Source organism: Silene latifolia, chromosome 10, assembly GCF_048544455.1.
Source record: "Silene latifolia isolate original U9 population chromosome 10, ASM4854445v1, whole genome shotgun sequence".
Classification (NCBI taxonomy): Eukaryota; Viridiplantae; Streptophyta; class Magnoliopsida; order Caryophyllales; family Caryophyllaceae; genus Silene; species Silene latifolia.
Genome location: NC_133535.1, coordinates 50,191,405 through 50,213,345, shown reverse-complemented (window position 1 = coordinate 50,213,345; position 21,941 = coordinate 50,191,405). Strand labels below are relative to the sequence as shown.

The 21,941-nt window shown below is 36.1% G+C and overlaps 1 protein-coding gene across 2 annotated transcripts; it reads right to left on the bottom strand.

Moving 5' to 3' along the window:
* Nucleotides 1-1,777: 1,777 nt before the first annotated feature.
* Nucleotides 1,778-20,074, bottom strand: LOC141605620 (protein unc-13 homolog). Of its 2 annotated transcripts, none has more exons than XR_012526399.1 (27): nucleotides 19,951-20,074; nucleotides 19,750-19,802; nucleotides 19,479-19,654; nucleotides 19,320-19,384; nucleotides 18,389-18,779; nucleotides 17,981-18,047; nucleotides 17,711-17,864; nucleotides 16,387-16,554; nucleotides 16,080-16,190; nucleotides 15,295-15,504; nucleotides 14,395-14,496; nucleotides 12,244-12,474; nucleotides 11,818-11,892; nucleotides 11,585-11,665; nucleotides 10,629-10,814; nucleotides 10,396-10,551; nucleotides 9,978-10,070; nucleotides 8,470-8,541; nucleotides 7,754-7,871; nucleotides 5,849-6,030; nucleotides 4,988-5,083; nucleotides 3,743-3,847; nucleotides 3,481-3,587; nucleotides 3,100-3,177; nucleotides 2,910-3,005; nucleotides 2,616-2,711; nucleotides 1,778-2,239 (listed from the first exon to the last, which is right to left on the bottom strand). XR_012526399.1 is itself a non-coding variant. In XM_074424479.1 (27 exons), the coding sequence occupies exons 2-27, from the start codon at nucleotides 19,755-19,757 to the stop codon at nucleotides 2,069-2,071; spliced, it is 3,381 nt and encodes a 1,126-aa protein (XP_074280580.1). In that variant the 5' UTR covers nucleotides 19,758-19,802; nucleotides 19,951-20,074; the 3' UTR covers nucleotides 1,778-2,068. The 2 variants fall into 2 exon arrangements, 1 of the variants encoding a protein (XP_074280580.1); XM_074424479.1 differs by having other exon boundaries at nucleotides 5,002-5,083.
* Nucleotides 20,075-21,941: the final 1,867 nt, after the last annotated feature.

The following is a 21,941-nucleotide window of genomic DNA, read 5'->3' as shown; positions in this document are numbered from 1 at the left end:
ACTCATATGATCAATGTAGGGTTTTTAGTTCATGGTACTATTTTTATTATAATATTAGACATGACAGACAAATTTTACGGCTCATTTAATGCCTTGGTCTACCCACTTGAATTGCCGCCTGATTTGTTTATCCAATACGGGTGGATTTGACCCGTCTTATTGTTTCAGACGGATACACTTGGTCTGAAATAAGATTTGTGGAAGTTTAAGATTTCAACAATAGAAAGAGGTGGCAGATTAAATTATGTTTGAAGTTTTTTAATCCAAGGTCAGACAAATGGAAAATTTGGTGTAAAAAATACTATGATGAATAAAAATCGTACGATAAAAGTAGCCTCCCTCCATAATTGGACTGACGAATATCAATACTATATATTAAATCCAGAAACCAAGGGACTTCAATGTAATTAAAGAAAGTTATACAAATTAGTTATACTATATAGTTTTAAATCACTAGCACCGTGTGATGGACTCGATTAAGGGATCTCAATGCAAATATTATATAGTTTGGGTTAAAATTAAATTATATAAAAGCTTGGTAATTTTCCTAAACAATTGTAAGAGACTAAAACATGGTCAATTTCCTTAAAATAAAATAATTAATTAAGATGGTCAATTTCCTTAAAATAAAATAATTAATTAAGATGGTGCTTGGTAATTTTCCTAAATATATATAGAAACTTGAAGATGGTCAATTTTCTTAAAATAAAATAATTAATTAATATAAACATGCACACTTATGGTATTAATTATTATCATCATAAAATTATATATTAAATTTAAAATCTATGCAATTTTATTAAACTTTATAGTTTATTAGATGTATAGAGATGTTAATTATTTAACATACAAAAATATAATATAATTAGGTTATAAATAATTCAAGTTAGATTCCATAATATATAATATTGCATAATTCTTTCGATTTGATTTAATTCATATATGTAATATATTTTTATAAATATATAATCCTCTTAAAATTACATGCCTAAGTAGTAAAAGTAATTTCGTCGGTAAAGAAAAGAATTATAGTAACATTGAATATAGTTATATGATAGTAATCACTCATTTGAATAGTAAAAGTAACAATATTATCAGCGAGATTAGTGAAAGTGGTAGAAACAACAACGGGAGTAGTGAAATAATCAATATTAATGTGGCAATAGTGAAAGTAACAATAATTACGGCGGGAGTAGTGAAATTATCAATATTAATGCGGCAGTAGTGACAGTAACAATAATTACGGCGGGAGTAGTGAAAGTAACAATGATTACGGGCAAGTAGTGAAATGTTATTATCATTGTTTCATTAATAAGAGTAAAATATTACTAGCGAGAGTAGTGAATTTGTCTCAAAATTTATTTCATCATAATTTTAGGATATGTCATAGACAAATATATTAATGATACATTTATGGGTTATGCAACTTTAAGTAATTTTATTTAATGAAAAAAAAAATTAATAGTAAGTAGAGGTAGCCCGGGCGAAGCCGGGCACCAATACTAGTTTTATCTTAATAGTATGATGGCTGGCGGCCATTGGCTGCTAATAATATTAAACCTTTACTGTTGTCAAGACCCCAATGAAAAAATAAGAATCTATCAGAGATAGTGTTACGATTGCTAACAGGGCGTGGTGTCATTCATGTTCGCTTTCGCTTATTTGTTGTAGTTGTCTTATTTTCATGTCGTTTATCTTCGGCCTCTCTCAAGTTCTACAATCCTGCTCCATGGTGGTGCCTTGCCTTCATGCCTTAATAAAAGCTTACCCGAAAAAGTACAAACCATGCTTTCAAATCTCAATTGCAAAATCGCCATGGAAACACGTTTTAAGAATATACGGATTGAACAAGACAAACTGGAGAATTACATAAACACCAGGCAAGAAGGAATAAATAAATTTACAGAGACAAAAAAAAAAAAAAAAAAAAAAAAAAAAAAAAAAAACATGAAAAAAATAAATTGGGATGAGAATTGGTCAATCTAGTTTTATACACAAAACAATGCTTTAAAACGTACATACACTTGGCCCCCTTGATTTTGTAGTTGCTTAAAGATTCATTTCCAAATTAGGCAGCAGACTTGGGTATTTTAAATTGTTTCTTGACAAATTGAGATGCCTCAGAATCTCCTCGATGACACAACACTCTCAATAAAGTCTTAGTATCGGCCCCCAATTTACTCCTCCCACCTTGTTCTACTCCACTACAAGATCTCAAGTCTTCTATTAGTTCTCGAGTCTGTGAGACACAAGAAACTAATTTCAGTAAAAAAGAGCAAAACAATCCCAGTCCGAGACTGCACCACATGTACTGCTGATATGGCTCTCTATTGTATCTTGGTCTTTTAAGTAAATTTTAAATAAGAAAAAAATATACCATACCACCTAAATCAAAATTGTCACGATAAAGTGAAAATATTACCAAAAATTTTAAACATTTTTGAAGTTCACATCGACTCACAAGTACTACTTTGTTTTTCAAATTTTCAGGCAGCGAACTCAACAGCAGCACACCACCACCAGCAATAAAAAAGTTCGAAAAAGTCCATTCAGTCTTGATGACAACACTCTATATGACTATCAAATTCTTCCACTACGGAATTTCAAAAACTAACCTCATAACCATGCAAATTTATTATATGTCGAACATGTGCCACTAAATTTTCCACAACGCCTCGAGGAAGACCATCTCCTCCAGAAATAAAGAACTCCTGCAATATAACACTAGTCGGATCAAGCAGCAGCAGGAAAACCCTTATTTATCTCAGCTTTGAAGAAGAACATTCCTTGTTACATTTTGAAGCTCAGCAAAAGAATTTGTTGAAGTTTCGGAAAGAATGTATTTGAGTTCTCTAATACATTTTGCTAAACATTCTCTCAAGGGATTGGAACTCGGAACAATTATTTACCTTTAGAACGTCTAGATCTTCTTCAAACAATTTAGCATCACTGTGTAAGAAAACACGATATGGGCCCCCATCTAATAAAACGCGTAGGAGACCATCCTGAATGATACAAATAACATTTTAAGAATCATAAGAGTTGGTATTTGCGGAGGAAAGGAAAACTAAGCATCATCTAGAGGTATGCAGAACTTACAACAGATGCTTGAAGGAGACTAGTCACGAGTCGATCTCGCAGTGGCTCGACTATTACTGTGCAAAGCTCATTTAGCGCCTGCAAAATACGACGAAATATCATTCTCTGGAAGCAAACAGAATTACCCGACTGATAAATGGTCAAGAATTTGAACCTATTCGTAGAGGATGGCACGCAATAAAGCTAAAGGATTTCCAGAAATTAAGTGATGATAGCTGTCTTGCAAAGACATTGCTAGAATGAAAGGTTCAGCCGAGCCATTGACAGAACTTGAAGAATTCGTGATCTTCTGATGAGTCATCTATTAGCAGTTCTAGAATACTACGAAGTACGTCATCAGATCATCTAAACATAAAAGTTAAATGACAAAGGATAACTTACCAGGTCAAGCGGTTCAATTAGTGTTTCCAACCTAGATTGAGATACACTGGGCTTGTACAAGTTGTCAATGAATGGCTCTCTCAACTCCCAAAAAATGATCTTCGTCCCTAAACAACATAACAAAGGAAAAAAAAAATCGTCAAAAGACTCAAAAGCGCCAAACTAGAGACATCCGAAATAACAATGGAGCAAAAGGCAGTGGTACTGAAGAATCAGTAGCCACGGGATGGAATAGATACTGGTCTGAATAAGGATTTCTCACCAGTATATTCACAAAGTCTGTCAATAGCAGCATTGATATCTTTTCTGCTGCCGTCAAAAGTGTTTCCTTGGTTAGAATTTCTTGTTTTCTCATCCAGTGATCTCGCTGAGGACAAAAGACACAAGGCTTTTAAAGGAGACTCCAGAACGAAATTTAGTACAATGCGTGGCCTGAATTATGTTGCAAACAGGCAAATTAACCATTTCTACGTCTTTCTTATTCAATTTGCACGAGATTCTTGCCCTCCTGAATCCTGTTAGCAGGATGTTTTATATCGAATAACCGAAATAGCAACCAAACTCCGCAAGTTTTTGAGCATAATTTATCAAGACAAAATTTAATGTCTACACAACACTTGCCACGTGCACCCAGCCACCCAGGTCCCAGAGTGATGATATAGGGTGTTCCAAAATTAACATTGATTTAAAATTGAACAGTCTTATTATCATTTTTGTATGTGAAACAGGTCATTTCGGAAAATCATTGAAACGGAGGATAGACGGAAAAGTAAACACCATTATTCAAGTAAAGACATTTCCGTGATGAAACTTCAAGGTGGATCACAAATGGAAAGACGATTAAAAAGTATGAATGTGTCATCTCCTAGTACTATTATCATCTTTTATCATTCACATGCCAAGATTAAAAAGTATGGATATGTCATCTCCTAGTACTATTATCATCTTAATCACTCACATGCCAAGGTTACCTCTCAACATGTTTCAAAGACAGTTTTAATTTCTTCCTCCTCACAATATATTCTTAGTATTAGAATAAATTTTGCTGTTGCCACTACAAAAGTGCTACTTTAAGAATGGAATTCTGTACTGTTGATTTCCCCATTTTCTGCCAAATGATAGGTCTTTTCTTTTAGGAATCCAAACTATATTTCTGGTAGACAGTCGACCCTCAAATATAGTTTATCTAATACTCTAGCTGAACCCCCGCATGCTTATATACAGACCATACAAACACATGAAGGTGGTACATGTTGCTTCGTATTAGTTATGTCATGTTTTCAGCAAACAATCTCTTTTGTTAGGTACAAAAAGGCTTGTCAGGTTTCGCACATGGGAACAGTAACCAACAACAACAACAACAGAGCCTTGGTCCAAAATGATTTAGGGTTGGATACATTAACCAACGCACCACCAAAATAAGACCAGCTTACTTGACGTCATGATCTCTACTGAAGATCAAAACTGCATCGATAATATGATCAAACTAAAAATGCAGAGGCAATACATTATGAAACATACTGATGAACTTTTCACTTGGTTTCTTCTTCAGCCATCGGTCTGAGATACTATCTTCAAATTTACTAAGATGATTAATCGCATACTGTAAAAACATAAGCAAAACAACATCAGAAATTGTTGATGGAAAAGAGAGAAGTGATACATGTCTCAATTGTCCAAGGTATTAAGTAAATGGCAACAAACAACAACATTACCCCATTGCCTCAATGGCTCCCACAAATTGCGGGGTAATGGGGGATCAGATGTACGCAGGGTTACCCTTGTGTTTGTAACACAAAAGGCTATTTCTGAATGACCAAGATGAAAATTGCGTCGAGAACTACATTGAAGGACTGTACTTCACAATAGAAAGAAGCACAGCCGCTCTAGTGAGCAATTTTGCTTTATTCCATCATAATCCAGAACCAAAGATAAGTCTTTGGCTCCATTGAATGGTAACATAGTAACAACAAATTTACTTATTGAAAGCACTATAAATAAAACAATAGTAATGAGTGTATGTAATTATTCTGTACCCTTTTCCAATTTGACACTACCAGCCTATAACCGTGTGCACCTACAAATACTTAATTACAAGAGCAAGGGAACAAAGATAAATTCAGGACTGTTTTACCTGCAGACCTCTGCAATCATCAACTATTTGGATAATACCGCCTCTCTTCCATTTTATGTAAATTTTTCAAGATATATGAGAAGGATTTAGACTATACAATCAAATAGAACCGAGGATGTATGTTTTTTTTATTGAAGTCTAAAAGCATTGTGATGATGCGTGAAAGTGATGAAACCATAAGAAAAGACAGCAAATGGTCCACACTTGAAACGTAAGTAAGGTTTAGTAACTTACATGGAGAGTATTTAGTTGAACACACAAAATGGAAGTAGACACAACACTGATATCATTTGATTTTTTCTCTTCGGGGAGCTTTTGGTGGTCCAGAAGCTCTTTCTTGACAAAAGCTTTGATTCCAGTTTCCTTCCTGTAACGTGTGAGGATTGGCACTGGTGGCATTAGATCTTCTTTGCTTGCTGTATACAGAAATCAGACAGCATAAATTTCAACATCATTAAAGAAACAACAAAAACAAACATTCCCATGCACAGGGAAATAGGAAATTCTATATAAAAGACCATTGGCATTCTAGTTAACAAATATCTAATTTCTGCTTTCAGCCCACTAAGAAGGCTGCTAGATTCTATGACAGTGGATATCAACCTAATCTACAATCCTAGTAAACCAGATGGACAATGACTCCAGGGATGGAACCAGAAACCGAATACATCTAGGGCTAGATTTAGGAATTAAAAAAAAATTGATATTTTTCGAGGTTCGAAATGCGTTTTGAGGGGTCTAAGCGTCATAACTATTATAACACAATTTTCGGTAGTCCGACACTTATAAGTGGCAACACTAATAATTATTATTACAAATAACTTGGTATCCCAGAGTTGAACATCAACTTAATTTGACGAGTTATAATTTAGAGCATAAAATATAAAATTTCGCAGTCATTTATTATAAGCATTATAGTATCTAGTGTAGCATGTATAGTGCCTCCAACAATGTACGTTTTCCCATTCTCACTGTTTATTGTCAAAGATAACAAAATTACACACAATAGGGGGATTTGAAAAGCCTGGGTAAGATAAATGAGTAGGGCAGTAGGCCCAATGGCCCATTAGAAGTTTTGAAGAGAAAAAGATCTCACAAAAGGAGATTTGGAAAGTCACAAAACGTTAATGGACAGGCCCTTGCCCCTTGTGAATCTTTGAACACAAGTCTCTCACAAAGGAGACAAAAATCAACCACTGTACCAATGTGCCATAGCCCTTTTGCTGCTCTATACAACAACAACAACAACAACAACATCAGAGCCTTAATCCGAAAATGATTTCGGGTCGGCTGACATGAATCATCCTTTAGAACAGTCCATGGGTGAACGCGCACCTCAAAATGCGGAAAAAAAAGAGCGAAACATAATACAAAGTCAAGGTAAATTTATAGGTTTTAAAATCGAATTCCGGATTTCTTTTATAAAAACTTAAAATTTAAATCGAGAATAAAGATTAAAACGATTTTGAAAACCGAAGTAGAATTTAAGGATCCGGAATACCTTAAAAGTAAACCATGTAAAATATATAAGAAAGTGGTTGGTAAAAAAGGTGTAATAAAGGAGAGAAGAACAAATAATTTTTTTTATTAAAATTAAATAAAAACACTAAATCTGTCAAATAACATCAAATACTAAAAATCCACATGTATCCTTTCCCTCCATTGTGCCCTCTCCGTCACCATACTCTCCTCAAGCCCCAGAAATCTCATATCATGCTCTAGCACTCTCAACCATGTCTGTCTCGGTCTCCCTATACCCTTTTGCTGCTCTATAACTATATAAATTTTCTCAACAATTTATCTCGGTCTAAAGCCCATATATCAGTATGCTAGGTCCGTCCCTTGATATCTCCTTCATTTCAAGGGGTATATCACGTTTCCAATACATCCAGTACAAAAAAAATGATCTATAACGATGTTAAACCATTCTGATTTGCGGAGAGTTACAGACTGACAAATAACGCAGGAAAAAACGTGGGCAATCCATTAGCTTAGGAGGAGACCTAGAGCCATTGATATTAAACAAAGTCCAACATTCTTAACAAAAAAAATATGAATGCTACACACATACATAAAAAACAATACAGTGAACATGACCATTATAAGAAAAAAAATGTTTGCATAAATATTTACGCTTACCCAGATTGCCTACAATAAGGTTCACATAAACTTGAAATGCATTGTCAATGCCACGGCATAAGCCACCAAGCTCGCCAGAACCCATTGGAACTTTAAGGGAAAAAAATTGATCAACCGTCTGCATGGGGTATAGGAAACCTCTTTAACAAATACTTGATAAGAGAAAACCAGTAAACTACATGATCAGGTATGATATGACATGTTCAAAATTTAAAGGCTCATCAAGTCTAAGATTGAAGTCAGTTCATGGAACTTCAGCAACGCAATTTAATGCCTCCCCAAACACCCTACCCCCAAACGGCAATAGATAAGAATTATCTGACAAATGAATGCCAGATTATTTAGAAACAAGGTATTTTGTTACCTTCATAAAAATGTACATGAGGTAATATGGTGGGGAGCATTCATATCATTACACTAGCTTTCCTTTAAGACATCTTTGAGGCCTTAAAGATTGAAACTCGTCTATTCTGAGCGGTGCACAGGCAATGATTGAGACTAAACATTGAGCACTTTGTTATTTTTAATCCTCGATAGTGAGAAAAAGTTTCGAGTGCTCGTAAAAGCTGACATAAATAAACTGAGTCATCTATAGGCACTAGAAAAACAGCAGATACAACTATACAAGACTTAAAGTCTTACAAAGAAACACAAATATCAGATGGGAGAAATATTCGCCATTTTTTTGGCATGAAGTAAAAAGCGCTTGAACATACCTCTTCAATTATCCTGTAGACTTCAACAATTGATGCTCCATACCGCCGCTGAGGTGATATTGGATCCCACCGCTGCAAAGTTAAACCATGAATAATAAAGATCCAACAGGAAAGCCAAAGCAAAAGTAAGAAAATAGTAGGGCTTCTACAGACAAGTCTCTTCCATATACTCAATCTTCCGGATGTGATATACTACGTAAAATATCTTCTACGGCTGCTTTCTAACTTCAACAGTTAATATCAGCAATTTTAAGTACTTGAAACTGAAGAAGATAGCCTCACTTTAATCGTCTTTCTATGATAATCTTTCGACTTTCATAACGTCCAAATTACTGGGTGAAAGTAATGATTGACTTTCAAGATAAGTCACCTGACAAATCTTCCTCCTATGAACTTGTCTCAAGGAATGCGATTCAAAGGAAGAGTAGACATCACAGAAGTAGAAATGAGAAGTTAAATACCTTGAAGGTAAAGAAACTATACACTCAAATTTCAAGATACAAGTTTTATTTTGGGTAGAGGCATAAAACTGTATATTTCATTTCACTGCCCAACAGGATTTTTTTTTTGGATGACAATGTCAGTATATTGTATTTATCAAGATCATCTACCGTGCTTCAAAAACGCACTTCACACACTTTCCAACTATTCTACTTTCTTTTATAAGTCTCCTTTACAATACATTGTCCCTATCCAATTCTTATGTTTTTCCTGTATTTCTTTAGGAGTATTTTGCCTTCACTTCAAGCTTGATTCTATCACTGATTCTTTCAGGCCTGGCTACAGAAATAATCATGCCTGCATTTATCCCGAATCCTTCATATGTGACGGATCACAATTGTACTGACATATTACCTTTATGTTTTAACTATGTGTTTCAACTAAAAAAGCAACCAGGCCAAATTGCAAGGAAGCTTGTAAGTTCTTGTTGGAATGTAAGAAAACCCACATGTAAAGTCCCACATTTGTGGTGCAGCAGAGAGTTGCTCACTTTATAAGGCATAGGGGTTCTCCTACTATTGCCAATTGGTTTAGGAAAGATAGTGTTCCCTTGGGCCTGTGAAGTGGGGGCCAGGCCCATTTCGAATTCTATATGGTAGCAATGCCTGGGTTCCCATAAATTTAATTGAGCCTTAGTACCACTGGAGGAGGACCCTCTCATAGTCTCATTGGAGGATTCAGAATTTCTGTTCCCACTCCAGTGCGCCCCCATGGTGTCATCCTGGGGTCTGTTAAGTGGGCTTCAAGTGTAAGAGAACCCACATGTGCAGTCCCACATTGGTGGTGGAGTAGATAGTTGCTCACTTTATAAGGCCTATGGGTTCTCCTCTTGCCAAATGGTTTTAGGAAAGATGGAGTTCCTTGGGCTTGTTAAGTGGGCACGCTCTCTCCTTGTAGGTATGGCCAGGCCCATTTTGAATTTTAACAGTACTGAATAAAGGAACAGGCACAACCAAAATTTGTTTACAGGATTATTAAAATCAATGATTAAGAATACAAGTATCTACCTCTTGCTGAATGGCTCGTTCAACCCAACTCAGAATTCTTTGCAATTGTGCATTGACCCAACGCATAACTAGTGTTCCAGATAAAGTCTCGATCTAGCACGTTGAATGAAGTTATAAAAAGGTGAGTCAGTAGGCAAGAAAACAGGAATAACACAAAAAATATTTTTAACAGAGTTTATTTCTTAAAAAAAAAATTTGATAACTTTTTGTTGACTGATATAGAAAGAGTGACATATATCTAGAGCAAGAGACACCATTGTTGTATATATTCAACTTCATCTTTTTCATTCAAATTACCCACTACTGCCAGCCCCTTTCTTGAGTTGCCAGCACGTCCGTTTCAAACAATTCCCCCATCACTTGCGAGGGTTTCAAATATTGTCAAAGCCCCGTAATGTATCTAGAAACTTGTTTTTACCTGATATTTCCCAAGTTTTCTGCAATACATTTCCGCAGCTTGCTCACCATAAGCTGATGTCAAAAGCCCTGTAATGTACTGCTCAAGGGTATTGGCTGCTGGAAGTACAGACACTACATCTTCAGTCAAATGCTCAGCTCCGTCAAGGAAAGGTTTCTAGGGAAACAATTAAAACTGTTACTGAGGTGTAATTTCCAGTCTCCACGAGAAGAAGATTGGGGCGATAAGCTTACCGATTTCATTCCATAGAGCTTATGAAGAAGAGATGTTGATACTACAAGTGCCTGTGGATTCCACTGGGACAGAATCGGGACAAACAAAGAAGACTCTTTCTTTAGTAGCTTCTTCATCTCGTCTGCAAGCACTGTTAATGGATGTTCATGCCCTGTGTCTGACATTGAATCAACAGTATGCAAAGTCTGCATAGTTTGAAAAAAAAAGGTCAATATCATGGATATCCGTTTAATGAGAAGAGAGTTCAGATTGCCATGAAAAGTGTGCACGGGCAAACAAAGCTCCCCCGCCCCCAAAACATAAAAACAAGGTTGAAAAAGGTGACAAGAAGATTATTAGCTGGTTTTCGGGATTTGATATCATGCAAATGAACGACTATCAATGTAGTGTAAGTTGTGTACGTAAAGTCCTATGCAGTGGCCTTGTCTGGTACCAATACAAGTCTTAGTCTTATAATTAGCGAATATCATCCTGCCATATTGACATCCCCTGGCCCCTGCTTATCATACCGAGGAAATCAGGACTGGGTCTTATCTTCAGTTTTCTCATTCTATTTATATAGGAACCGGGGAGGAATGTATTTTTGCCCATATTCAAATCCAGGTAGCCTGTTATACTTGAGCAACAGACAACATTGCAAAAAACAACCTAATTCATCCGATACCTACCTCATTGTCCACAAGATCTGTGAAAAGAAGTCAGCAATTAAATATGACCCGTTAAAAATTGTATTCACTTCCAAAAGAAAGGAAATGGAAGGATATTATTGAATTGGCAGTCATCAAATACTTCCTCACTGAAATTAAATTATCAACTCATTCTCTCAATCTTAACTTGCAATAAAAGGTTATTATTTACATGGTAACTTAAACAGCAACATATAGCTTGAAATATCAAGCCCGAAAATAATACCAGACCAACTCATGCTCATCAGTCATCAAATCAATTAACTCACCCGAGCAAATGCATTTTTAATTGATGATGTTACAAACAATTCAATCTGATCCTCATCACTGACTGAAGTAGACTGCCCTCCCTGACAAGTTGTGGAGAAAAAACATGGTTGCAAGCTATCAAAAAGATGACTAAAACTTTAATCCAAGAAGAATGGTCACAGAGTAGACGATGACCTCTTTAAGGAGTCTAACTAAAGAAAGTAAATCCATTAATCAAAATGTTAAGACATACAAGTTCTGGTTCCTCCATGAGCAATCTCCGGGAAGTCATTGCAACTGTTGAAATATCCTCCATCTTCTTTGAATCCTGATAGATAAAAAAAAGGCACACAATTCAATTCCCAGTACCAAGAAGCTTAAAAAAAAAAAAAAAGGTCAGTTTGTACTTTGTACATGACTAAGAAAAATTCCTATTCAATGCGTCTGCAAGAGCAACAGCACTCTCAACAGAAATGCCATGGGGTCTAAAGCTCCACTAGTATTTGTACATGACTATGAAGTCACAGGAAGTTCTAATCGAACAAAACCTTTAAGTGCAGACGTGCAGTTTGTCATCTTAGCGTTGACTTTAAGATCATAGGTAAATCAAATATGAGTGCAAACAGCTTACTAATTTGCCTCATAACTAAAAGTATATATGTTACAAATATTAACAGACCTCAGCAAAATGCAAGTGATAGTCTGCAAGCTGCCTATCAGCCCATTTCTGGATTGGTTCGAGGAAAGCTTGAAGAAAGGATACACTTTCAGATCCTTCTTCACTATCTACTTTTGATTGCAAACTTTTCAAGTGTAACCTCTCCTGTGGACCACGCTGATCCTTAAGAGGGACTCTCTTTAACTGCTGAATGGCAAGTTGAAGCATACGTTTTTCACCTGTAATTACAGACTGAAAGCAGTACCCCAAATAAGTACTTGTTTGTCTGTAACTTCATATGAGTATAATTACAGATGTATACATAATAAAAAAGAAAATAGACGATTTAAGATATGTGAGAGTTCATAATTTGCAAATGCTCTTCCGCCTAAAGTGTCCTTATCCTAGTTGATTAAAGCTTTTGAACAATATACACCCCAACGGCCATAGTTTTCTGTATTGTTTTTTTTGGCCGGTTACCCTCTAGCCCAAAAGGCCAAAAGACCAAGCCCCTAAGAAAGATTATAAGCAAATCTCAGCTTATGAGATATTCAGTTTACAGGGAAATCCCAGCTTGTAAGGCAGGGGAAGAGCTCAACTATCCCATTAGGCGTTACAATACTGAGTAGCCAGAATGATTTGGTTGACAAAGATTTGAAGAACACTATCTTTCCCAATATACTCCATCTAGACCTGCAAAACAGGACGGTTGGACTGAGTTACGGGTTCGGGTAAAATATGGGCCGGGTCTATTTTGGGTTTGTAAAATACGGGTCCGGTTTAACGGGTGTCAAGTTGGGTTAGGGTCCGTCAGACTACCACCTTTTAACAAATGTTTATTATCTTTTTTAAATTATAAACATATAGGTATTCTTAATTTATAGAATAATATAGTATAATATATGACATTAGTAAGAATAAGCATTTTTTGTTTAATATATTCAATTTTGGCAACGCTATACGAAATTACGAAGTATTAGAATGATCAATTGTTACACGTAAGTGACAACCGTGACAATTTATATGGTAATCATTTGAATAATAAATCACGTGGTAAAACTATGCTTTAAAACAAATATAAGCATATTTTACTTCAAAATTTGAATGTGTAGACTATTTTCATCATTTTTATATTAGTTCTAATTGCTTTAAATACAATTTTTTCAATAAATTTACCTAGTTACGGATCGGGTCACGGGTCAAGCATACCTCCATCCACATAAACGTCCTCAATAGTCAATACTCTCTTTCCTCTTCACTCACTACAAATGAATTCTTCCATCAGTCAAAGTAACTCAGCAAATAGCCATTCCCCTAAGCCTAAGCTCGCTAATCGCTATAGTGAAGCATAGGGAGCGGCATACTCTCTAAGCTCAACACAAGTGACCCAAAATTTGAGCTTTTTTTTACAAGTATTATATAATCTAGATGAGCTTTCCCACAAATGCAATCTAAAATAGTCTGCTTTACATGACAATGATTTAGCACTTCCTCTCCAATCCAAAATTAAGTACTATATTTCAGAATATGTGAGGGGAATTTGTAAATATGGGTACTTTGTAGATTGGAAGGAGCAAAATTCTTCAGTTGTAAAATTGAACAAAACTATGAAACGGGTACATATACAAAAGGTCCAATATTTGTGTCTATCCCCGAACGCATGGAAGGCATGACTGATATCATGTAGCAATTAAATAAGTCAGTCAAAGGAGCAGAGGGCTACTGCATTTAACTTGAATTTGTGAAAGGGGAATGAGTGGGGTGGGGTTACTTTCCAGTTTACAGAGCATTCAAAAGGAAGAACATTAGCTTGTGCAATGTTATGTCTGCATTGTTAGCTATCAAATAAAGTAAATCTCATTGGCATAATGAGATACAGCAACAATAAGAACTGCTACTACTACTTCACACAGTGCCTTAGTGGCTCCCGCCTTCAGCAGGGTATGATGGTAGGATGCAGTCTTAAGCCTTACTCAAAACAAACAAAGAAGCTATTTCCAAATGACCTATACTGAGAATCGTGTCATAAAGGCGTCGATAGAAGAAGCATAGAGTGTAGTAAGCCATTTTGCTTTGGCCCATTGGAAATAGAACACAATATGGATAATAAAGCTACTTTGGAACCAAAAAGGAGTCAAAATAATGTGGTGCAAGAGTTTGCAGTTTGCCTACCTGACGAAATAATACCAAAGCATAACACGTGTAATGCATGGTCTCTGTAACACCCAATAATCGCCAAGTTGACTTCAATAGCTCATGTATTTCTTCTGCTTCCTGCCATTTAATTTAACCATTGAGCAACATGGATACTTACAGATGAAAAGAAATAACCATGGATCAATAGAAAGCATAACTTTTTACATTCTTCTGTGGGAAAAATTATTTGCAACAGTTAAAAGCCTTGGTATTTTATTTTCTTTTTCTTTTGGCATTTGCTGCCGCCTTCTGGGTGTCTCTACACTATTTTGTATATACTTCGTTACTACCTTAAAATTTTATAACTGAAAAACATCTGAAGTTCATAAACAAAGTAAGCTTTGACTCGAAACTTCAGCTGTATCAGACAAAGGATACTAATGCCACAAGCTCTATCGATTTAGAAACCCAAATTCATAATAAAGACTTCCAAGTTACAACAATCATGATAACTATATAATATGCTCTTGATTATCTACTACTATAGTTCTTGTACAAGTAGCATGCCAGTCCTAGGCCTCTATGCTCCTGAATCAACCTAAACTATCGTCTTGTCAATAGCGATGTCCAGTGGGGTATCAGAGCCTAACCTCCCAGGTCCCAAGAGGTGCAGCTAGAAGAAGTTTATGAAGGCCTAAAAAGTGATTGTATTGTATTGTATAATGCGATCAGCTAAAATGAGCAATTATTTCTATGATAATATTTTGCATTAGCAGAATCTCCATGGTAATTCCTAAACCTTTGGTTGGCTAAATGAACCACCAACATGAAGCAATAAAGTGGAAAACAATAAATGTTAACATCTTTGAATTCAGTGATTAGCACCAAATTTACAATACTAGATACTAAAAAAAGTCAAGCCTTGAGAAGATTGACCTCTGTAAGTTTTCCCTCATCTAGAACATCAAAAACACTAAGGAGCAACTTCTCATATAGCTTAACATTGAGATGATAGCCATCAGCCCAGTGACAGACTTCACCAGTTAGGTCACCACGAACTGGCCTTTCTGCAAGTGGAACAGCAACATCCCTGAGAGATCTTAAACATTCTGTTCTTTGGACTTCTCCAGAAGATGCTGGAAGAAACTGTAAGAAAACAATAGAATGTAAGAGTGAGATGATAGGTTTCGTGAGAAGTTTGCAGGACTCGGTATGAACATGCAAGGTCAAACTCTTAGAGCAAGCTTAATATGGTGTTAAGTACTAAAATGTCAAAGGCTCATCAAAATCTGTTCCCAAAATCAAAAAGCTCACATGGAGGTTTTTGTACACAATCAGAATCTTACACGACTTGGTATGACCATGCAGTCTTATGACTCTTGTAATCTTATGAGAAAGAGGTTCCCTTTGCGTAATAGCTCGTTCAGTATAAAAATTAGATTAGTGTAGAACTACAAGTTTGATAGTTCTATCGACTAGAGCCTAGTATGATCCACCACTAGCACAAAGCTCATTTAATGAACATCATCTTGTCAAGACATCATTAATTAAAACCTACTACTAAAATAACGCATGAATACAATTCATTGCAACAAATTTTACGCTAAATGATAGGGGAGTTTACATCAATACCATGGGGAAACCATGGAGAAAGGAAGCATGGTGTTAAGTGTTAACACAGGATGCTTAAAAAATCAAAACTAAGAAAAAAAATCATATACCTCAGATTCTTCGATCTTCGCTAAGAGAACCCTCACTTCATTGGCCTTCCGTCCAGATTCTCCAAAACCAATGACAGGATGATTGATAAGCCCCTCCTCCAACATATTTAACTACACTGACACAAAATCATGTACAAACAGATATCAATGATATTTCATTATTTAGAGCCCCACAACAGTGGATCCATAAAAGACCTAGGGTGGAGCATGGGTTTTATGATCACAAGGGCATGGGTGCAATCAGGGTTGAGGAACTGTGACACCAATGTAGGAAAAGTAAATAAGCAATAGAAACATGGGATGTCACCTGTCTTTTCTGCCATCTTATATATGCCTTCTTGTCTGGGAATTCAGTGCGTGAAATACAACATAACAGTTCTAAAGGCACCAAAATTGTGTCCATTCTTTTCCCTGCTTTCCCAACTAGAGCATTTAGGAGCCCTTGCCTTGTTCTGATATCCATTGCCTCTGAAATCTGATTGCATAGGCAAAGAAGGAAACAGGATCCAAATTAATAAGCAATGAGAAATCGTTCTGCATAATTAGCAAGCAAAGTTTTTTTGGTCAGTTTTTTTGTCAATGTAGGTCGACGGGGTACCCAATCTGACCACCGAAGCTAGCAGAGATTCTTCCAAGGGTCTTTCAAAATGTTCCTTATTGCACCTCGAAAAAAGAAAAATAACAAAGATATCCAATAGAACCAGATGAATGATTTGAAACCCCATTTATGTCCAAGTCGGGAAATTTAAAACATTACTCCAGAAATTCAAAAGTTCCAGCAGAAGGTGTAGGGAGGCATCAGATGCAAGTAGCCTTATCCCTATGGTAAGCGCATTTATAAATGTTTCCAGAGGACCCAAATGAAATTTGTATTGAGAATTGCATGTAATGACAACGACGGCTACTTCACAATAAAAAAAAAAGTGCAACCTGTTTAGTGAGCCATTTTTACTTGTTCCATCATTTCTTTGGCTCCATTGCAAACAATGGAAAAAAAACAGAGAGAAGACAAATTTTTAAAACCAGTCAAGATATCAACAGAGCAGAAAATGAGCAAAGAGAGTTCATTGGTTACTTGCGAGACATGCCTTCCTGTACTATTTACTTCGTTCTAAATTTCAATGTTCTCAAATGTCAACTTAACTCAACCCATACTTATTCGCAACTATGTTCACATAAGTCGGAGACTAGATCCAACAAACACAAATGTTAGCTGACTGCCTGACTCCAATATGTATCGACGAGGACACAGCTAACAAATTAATTTTACCTATTTTTATGTCAAAAAAAAAAAAAAAAAAAAAAAAAAGATGATTGATTTAGATTCAAAGACATCCTAGCTGTTTAGCTAGACGTCACTTGGTCACTAAAATTGGCTAGGTAGATATCTACTGCATCAGTTTGTTTGCCTCATGAAGATAACAATTGTACAAACTCATTCTTGTAAAAAGAAGCAATTACACGCATAGACAAAAACATTAAAGTTAAATTAGCAAATTAGATGGAATAAAATACAACAAAACAGAATAAAAGTCTTCAATTATTATCCAAAAAATATATGTAAAGGAATTACTTGGAAGAAGTCGACGAGGAATAGGATGAAGACTAATAAAAGCATTATGTTGGCCTACCTCCATTTGAGTCCGCATAGTCTCGAGCAAACCGACCAAACCAGATGAATGATGAGGCTCAGACATCACATTCTCAGCTTTACTACGCCCAAGCTTCCTTAGCAATCTAGACCTTTTCTCTTTCTTCTTTTCTTTTGATGGTACAATAAGACCTCTGCTTGTAGAAGGCCGGGATGAAAAACATGTCCAGTAAATTTAAAGCAAAAGGAGACGGATTGCAGCAAAATGTGCAAATTCTGAAATGAAAGCAAGATATGGATGAGGGCATACCCTGAAGCTCCCGCACATGCCAAAAGGATTTCATAAGCAGTTTCTCGTAGATCATCGTCAGTGATACCTGTAAGCATATCAACCAAAACTCGCTGAAAATACACTCGTTCTGAATTCGCAAGGCCTAAACTTAGTGATGCGATATATAAGATAAAGCAAATATATGAACTAAATCAGTTAGATGGGGCCAATATTTTCCAGCATAAAGGCGCCCCGAACAACATCCAGACATTGCATGCAAATATAATTGTATACATAAATATTAAATGCTCATATATATTTGGAGCTACGGGGTAATCAGAGTGAAAATAATCCTTAAAAGTATATTGATTAATATATATACATGCGTAAATCTTAAGAACATCTGCTTGTTCACTACTTCACTCGGGGAACAACCACTACACTTGCCTGTCGAAAAAGGTGGTAATATTGGCATGAGATCAGACGCATCATTTGGCATTCGCCTAGATATCCTTCTGCTATCAACCTCTTCCAAGTCATAGTCATCCTCAAAATCCTCAATGTCGTCAACTGTTAATTCTTTGACATGATTTGAACTAAAGGATTCAGCTTGTGACATGCTCTTTCTAGCAAGTAAATCGACAGTCGACAGTGGATCTTGGATAGAAGGCACTGAATTGGAAACAACATCTTCATCATTCATCTCTGAGTTTGACAAGCTTGGAAGAAAGGGTGCTGATGGAATTAGTGGAATTGGTGGTGGCTCGCGTCTTGGAGGTGAACCAGACAATTCAGAATTCGTGACAAGAAAAAACTCGTCACTGGACCCACCATTGTTCTACAAAAGCAGTCAACAATCCCGACACTAGAGTCAGCAGATAACAAACAGAATTTAATGAATGATACTGATAATGATAATGGGCTAAAGCCAAATTATATCTTGCATGATAAATGAAGTAGAAGAAAAAAGTACATGGAAATTGTATACTTCCTCTGTTCCATAGTATAGTTTACGTTTGCTTTATATAAGTATATGGTATATCAATGCTCGTTTTCTTTTGTTCATAAATTTAGTTACATATTACTAAAAATTATAAAAGTTTGATATTCATAATGCACTCTGTAAGACAATTTAAACAAAATCATCTCACATGACTATTTTTCATGTTATATATTAGAAATTGTATCAAAGATTGTCCTCACTTGTGAATAGTGCCCAAAAAGCAAACCTAAACAATTCTATGGAACGGAGAAAGTACTAAATTAGTAATGCACCGAGGCAGTTGGCTAGTGTCTCACTAAGCCTTGGACTTGACGCGTTCAGTGCACTCTTTGTTAAACTAAAGTTCAAATATTCTGATATAAATAACTAACATACCATACACGGAAAATCGGTACTATCATGATAGTCTCTGATAGCTTCAGAGAGTTCCAGCATTTCACCTACATATTGAACATTATAAAGAACAACCATTAAGCTAATCTCTTAATTAGACGATTATTAACAAACAGAAACGAAAAAACATAAGAAAGAGACCTTTGTTAATACAATTAAGAACATAATCAACACTGAGTTGATCTAGATCAACATCATCCAATGTTACAGCACCAGGAGGCAACACAACCTTCTTAATCAAGCTACCGGAAAGCAGGTAATTCAACAACACACGACGATCGCGACGATATCTTTGTAGAACCTCTAGCTCACATCCCCTAATATTTACCAACATATCAAAATCATTGAAATTTTAACAATGAAACTAGAGTACATTTTTGTTATGATAATGTAAAGGAAACAATGCACTTACTCCTCCATTGATCATAAATTGTGCAAAACAATGACTGTTGTGTTGGTAATCACCTAATAATCAACGAAAAAATGCAATAAAGGCGGTAAATTAGGATGATACGATTACAGATTAACAAGATTAAAAACTTAATAAGATGAATTGAGTATGTAAAATGGTTGAAATTGGAAAACGGTGGTAGAAGAATGAAGTGAGAAGGACCTTGAAGAAGCAACAAGCTGGATTGGATTATGTGGGGAAGAGAAAGAGAAAGAGAAAGAGAAAGGGGAAGATTGAGTAAATGAGTATGTAATGGGGTGGATTTTGCGTAATCTCTTTAAATCTGACCCATTTTGGTGCTTATCATGGAGTTTAATTAGATACTTCCTCCGGTCCGCTCATTTGTTGTTCTTTGGTTTTGGCACAAAGATCAATGAAAAAGGAAATGACCAATTACTAAATGACATGTGGACCAAATTAGGTGTGAATGAACAAATTGTTCATCAAATATATTTCTAAAATAGGTGTGAATGAACAAATTGTTCATCAAATATATTTCTAAAATAGAAATGACAACAAATGACTGAGACACCCAAAAATAGAAAATGACAACAAATGACCGGGACAGAGGGAGTATTTAATTGTGAATAACTTATGTAAGGTATTTCTTCTCTTTCGATTATTTGTTTAATTTTAATTAAATAATCGCTCACAAATTAAAAAAAAAAGTAAAGAAATGAACACAACAGAGGGAGCGATATTTTAAAACAAAAATTAGTACACTCCAAATTTTCAATTCATGATGATAGAGGAATAACTTGGTTTTTTAGACGCAAGAACACAGTCTGTTAAATTGAGCTTCCGGGTACTTGTTGTAATACCCGCCCTGATTAGGGCCCCGTTGACTGACCCATTGACCACGCAAACCCTTAGTAGAGCTGGAAGAGGGAGCTATATTACGTTATTTATTGAATACTCAACCTAGGAAGGGTCATTTGGCCGAGTAACGTTGGTACTCGACCGAGTGCAGAGTACTCAACCGAGTATGTTCCATACTCGACCAAGTATGCGTTCTAACAGCGTGTTATTAATAACACGGAGGTTGCGACTTAAATTCATTTCCACGATGCATTTCATCTCTTCTAAACTTAATTCTTTCCCCCTCTCTCAATTCTTTCATCTCTCACTACCAATCATGAGTTAACCTTGAACACTAATCCGGGAAAGGAGGCAACTCAGCAGGGAGTCATCGAGTCGGGTCGTCGCCGCTGTCGGCATCTGTTTGTTCTTCAAGGTAAGTTTGTGGATATTTGATTATCGTTAGTCAATCTTAAAAGTTTAGTAATAGGGCATAATCGTGGTTGTAGGGTAAGGTGCGAATTCTTGCTTGGTGTGATATGATTAATGTGTTTCTATGAAATAGCGAAAAGGTAGGGTTTCCCTATTTAGTTTTAGTTCGTGGTTATTTGTCTGATTGTATTATGTATTATCTTTGTTGTGAGTTCGTTGATGAGTGGATTCAGTTACAGTACTGAGATGGTGATGATGTTGTTGTTGTTGTTATTGGAATTGATTTTGAAGTCATTGTCGGGTGATGGTCTTCACCCCCATATTCGCCCTTTGTGGCTCCCGTCACAAGTGGATGTGCACATTAATGATCTAGGTTCGCTCGTTGTGATGAGCGGGGCTTAGGTGGTAAGGCTGCGGTCTCCCACTATTGGTGTTGGTTACCTGTTGCGATGGGAACCATTGGATACTATGTGGTTGGAGTGGTTGAGTTCGGCAATCATTGGTTTGAGTTGTATTATTATATTGAGTTGCTTATTCTTCTGTCCTTGTATCTTGTTACTGACTTGTGTGGTGTGTTTGTGTGTTTATCCTCTTTGTATTTGTCTGCGGTGATCCATTTGATATTGCCGGCAAATGCTGAGCAGTGAGACTTTTCAGGTTGCTATGGTTGCTGTCTCGTTATAGCTGCTGGGTTGGAGAGGTCGCATGACATAGAGTTGGCTTGGGTCGATAGTAGTTTCACGAGTTGTATTTTCTTATGTTGTCAGAGTTTAGTTCTTGTTCTTTTCCACTGTAAGTTGTAAAGAGATTGTTATTTGTTCTTTTATGGTCTATTTGATATACTTACCTCGGGCAACCGAGATGGTAGCGCCCTTACTTATTAGGGAAGGTCTTGTTAAGGCTCTTTGGTAAGTAGGGGTGTT

Excerpts from the sequence above, each read along its gene's own strand:
- LOC141605620 (XM_074424479.1), bottom strand. Across the intron at positions 17,865-17,980 it reads GCATGTGCGGGAGCTTCAGG|AGGTCTTATTGTACCATCAA; the intron begins GTATGCCCTCAT and ends TTCTACAAGCAG. Across the intron at positions 15,505-16,079 it reads CGAAGATCGAAGAATCTGAG|TTTCTTCCAGCATCTTCTGG; the intron begins GTATATGATTTT and ends GTTTTCTTACAG.